Source organism: Conger conger, chromosome 5, assembly GCF_963514075.1.
Source record: "Conger conger chromosome 5, fConCon1.1, whole genome shotgun sequence".
NCBI lineage: Eukaryota > Metazoa > Chordata > Actinopteri > Anguilliformes > Congridae > Conger > Conger conger.
The window spans coordinates 66,764,464-66,766,963 of NC_083764.1; the positions used below are offsets into that span (position 1 = coordinate 66,764,464).

The following is a 2,500-nucleotide window of genomic DNA, read 5'->3' on the forward strand; positions in this document are numbered from 1 at the left end:
TGTCGGAATAGGCAGGAGTGGTCCAGAGGAGGCTTTGGTGTCATCAACGTTTGTTAAAATGTTACTTTTGTGTTGTTGTTAAAATGGCTCTCCAAATGTACCTGGGCAGCCACTAACATACATGGGCAGCCTGCCTGGGCAAAGCCTATGTGTGGAAAACACTCATGATTCACCCAAACCAACTCCCACTGCAGCAATGTGAATCACCTTAACCAACTCCCACCGCAAAACAAAGTGAATCACCTTAACCAACTCCTACCGTAACAAAGTGAGTCACCTTAATTGGCTCCAACTGCATCAAATTAATTTGGCTGTTTGTGAGTTGCTTGTTCCACCACTGGGGGCAGCATTGAGAAGTGGTTTATCATGATAATGTAGACAGACAGTCGCCCTGAGGTAGAAAAAAAGTTGATCCACGGAAGATTCAAACAGTGAGACTCAGCCTATATTTACCATGTGACTTGATGTCCATGGCCGTGGATAACTGATACTTCATGAGAATTGTTCCTTGTCTGACCTAAGTTCTGTAGTTGTTCCAGTAACCTTCTGTATGCACTTATTGTGTGTTGCTTTGGTTGAATGTCCTGTAAGAATGTGATGTGAAGTGAATGCATGTTGGTGTTAGTGAGTCACCAGGGAGGATGCTGTTGCTATGGAATGTGTCTGAGTGCTGCCGACCTATTAGATCGCCAGATGATTAATTGTACATTAGAGCTGTTACATAACGTGTTTTTCTTGTGTTTTGCAGGTTCTCCGTTACTTTGACTACGTGTTCACCGGAGTCTTCACCTTCGAAATGATCATTAAGGTCAGAGTCGCGCAACGGTTACACACTCTGTGTGATTGGTCTGTTCCTTCCGCGATCCTCAGCCGATTGGCCGGTTCCGTGTCTGTTCCCTGCTGATTGGTCGATTCATTCATTCGTACAGACCGTGGGTGTGAGAGCAGCACATTCAGATAGAGTACAATCTCCTGAAACACACGACTTATTAAACCTTTATTTAACCTGGTTGGGCACATTGAGATTGACATTCTTTCTGAAGTGTGTTTGGACTGTGGGAGGAAAGCAGAGTGCCCAGAGGAAACCCACGCAAACACAAGCAGGAATGCGCAGGCTTCACGCTGTGACTAATTAAAGCAAATTAACACAAATGAAAGCAAGTTAAAACAAAATAACAAAAACAACAAATATTGCATGTGCGCATTAAGCGCATTACAGATGAAACAAAACATACACAGTGGGACGCCTTAGTATGTAAAAATATATATATAAATCAGGAACAGCGGCAGCAGCAGAGTCTATGCCCCCCCCCCTGCAGGGAGTGTTCAGGGCACTGCAGAGTGTATGGCCCCTGCAGGGAGTGTTCAGGGCTCTGCAGAGTGTATGGCCCCTGCAGGGAGTGTTCAGGGCTCTGCAGAGTGTATGGCCCCTGCAGGGAGTGTTCAGGGCACTGCAGAGTGTATGCCCCCCCCCTGCAGGGAGTGTTCAGGGCACTGCAGAGTGTATGGCCCCTGCAGGGAGTGTTCAGGGCACTGCAGAGTGTATGCCCCCCCCCTGCAGGGAGTGTTCAGGGCACTGCAGAGTGTATGGCCCCTGCAGGGAGTGTTCAGGGCACTGCAGAGTGTATGCCCCCCCCCTGCAGGGAGTGTTCAGGGCACTGCAGAGTGTATGGCCCCTGCAGGGAGTGTTCAGGGCACTGCAGAGTGTATGGCCCCTGCAGGGAGTGTTCAGGGCACTGCAGAGTGTATGGCCCCTGCAGGGAGTGTTCAGGGCACTGCAGAGTGTATGGCCCCTGCAGGGAGTGTTCAGGGCTCAGCACTTTGCATGATGATAAATCTATGGGAGACCAGGGGCAAGCAAAATATAAAAAGGTAAACTATTATGAAGAATCTAGGAACAGAGGAACAGCTTCCAATCCAGGGTTCAAAATTAAGTATTTTAAAATATATATATATATATCCCATCATCTCTGAATTTGCAATCTCTAATTTGCAAACTACGTGCAAGCAGACAGCTTTTATGATTGAAGATTTTAAAAGGAAAAAGATAGTAGCCCTTTTGGACCTGACCCACGTTTCATTCACGGTCCTGCAATCAGAACCGCACGGTCCAAATTGCTGACCATTCTGATGGTTGATGTGAACATTAACTGAAGCTCCTGACCCGTATCTACATGATTGTATGCATTGCACTGCTGCCATAGGATTGGCTGATTAGACAATCGCATGAATCAGGAGGATGTACAGGTATTCCTAATAAAGTGCTCAGAGAGTGTATATGGGAGTATTATTGAGTGTGAGTGGATTTCTCTCACTCCAGTATTGGGTGAATGTCCTTCTTCCCTCTCTAGAGGATTCATTCATTCATTCATTCATTCATTCATTAATTATCCTAACCCGCTTATCCTGAACAGGGTCACAGGGGGGCTGGAGCCTATCCCAGCATACATTGGGCGAAAGGCAGGAATACGCCCTGGACAGGTCGCCAGTCCATCACAGG

At 47.0% G+C, this 2,500-nt stretch overlaps 1 protein-coding gene across 1 annotated transcript in view; it reads left to right on the forward strand.

Moving 5' to 3' along the window:
• LOC133129003 (voltage-dependent R-type calcium channel subunit alpha-1E-like) overlaps window positions 1–2,500 on the forward strand; it is an 89,831-nt gene that overhangs the window by 61,333 nt on the left and 25,998 nt on the right. The window contains exon 23 of the mRNA XM_061242807.1: window positions 749–808. Within this exon, the coding sequence (XP_061098791.1) occupies window positions 749–808 (60 nt within the window). The remainder of the gene's footprint in view (window positions 1–748; window positions 809–2,500) is intronic.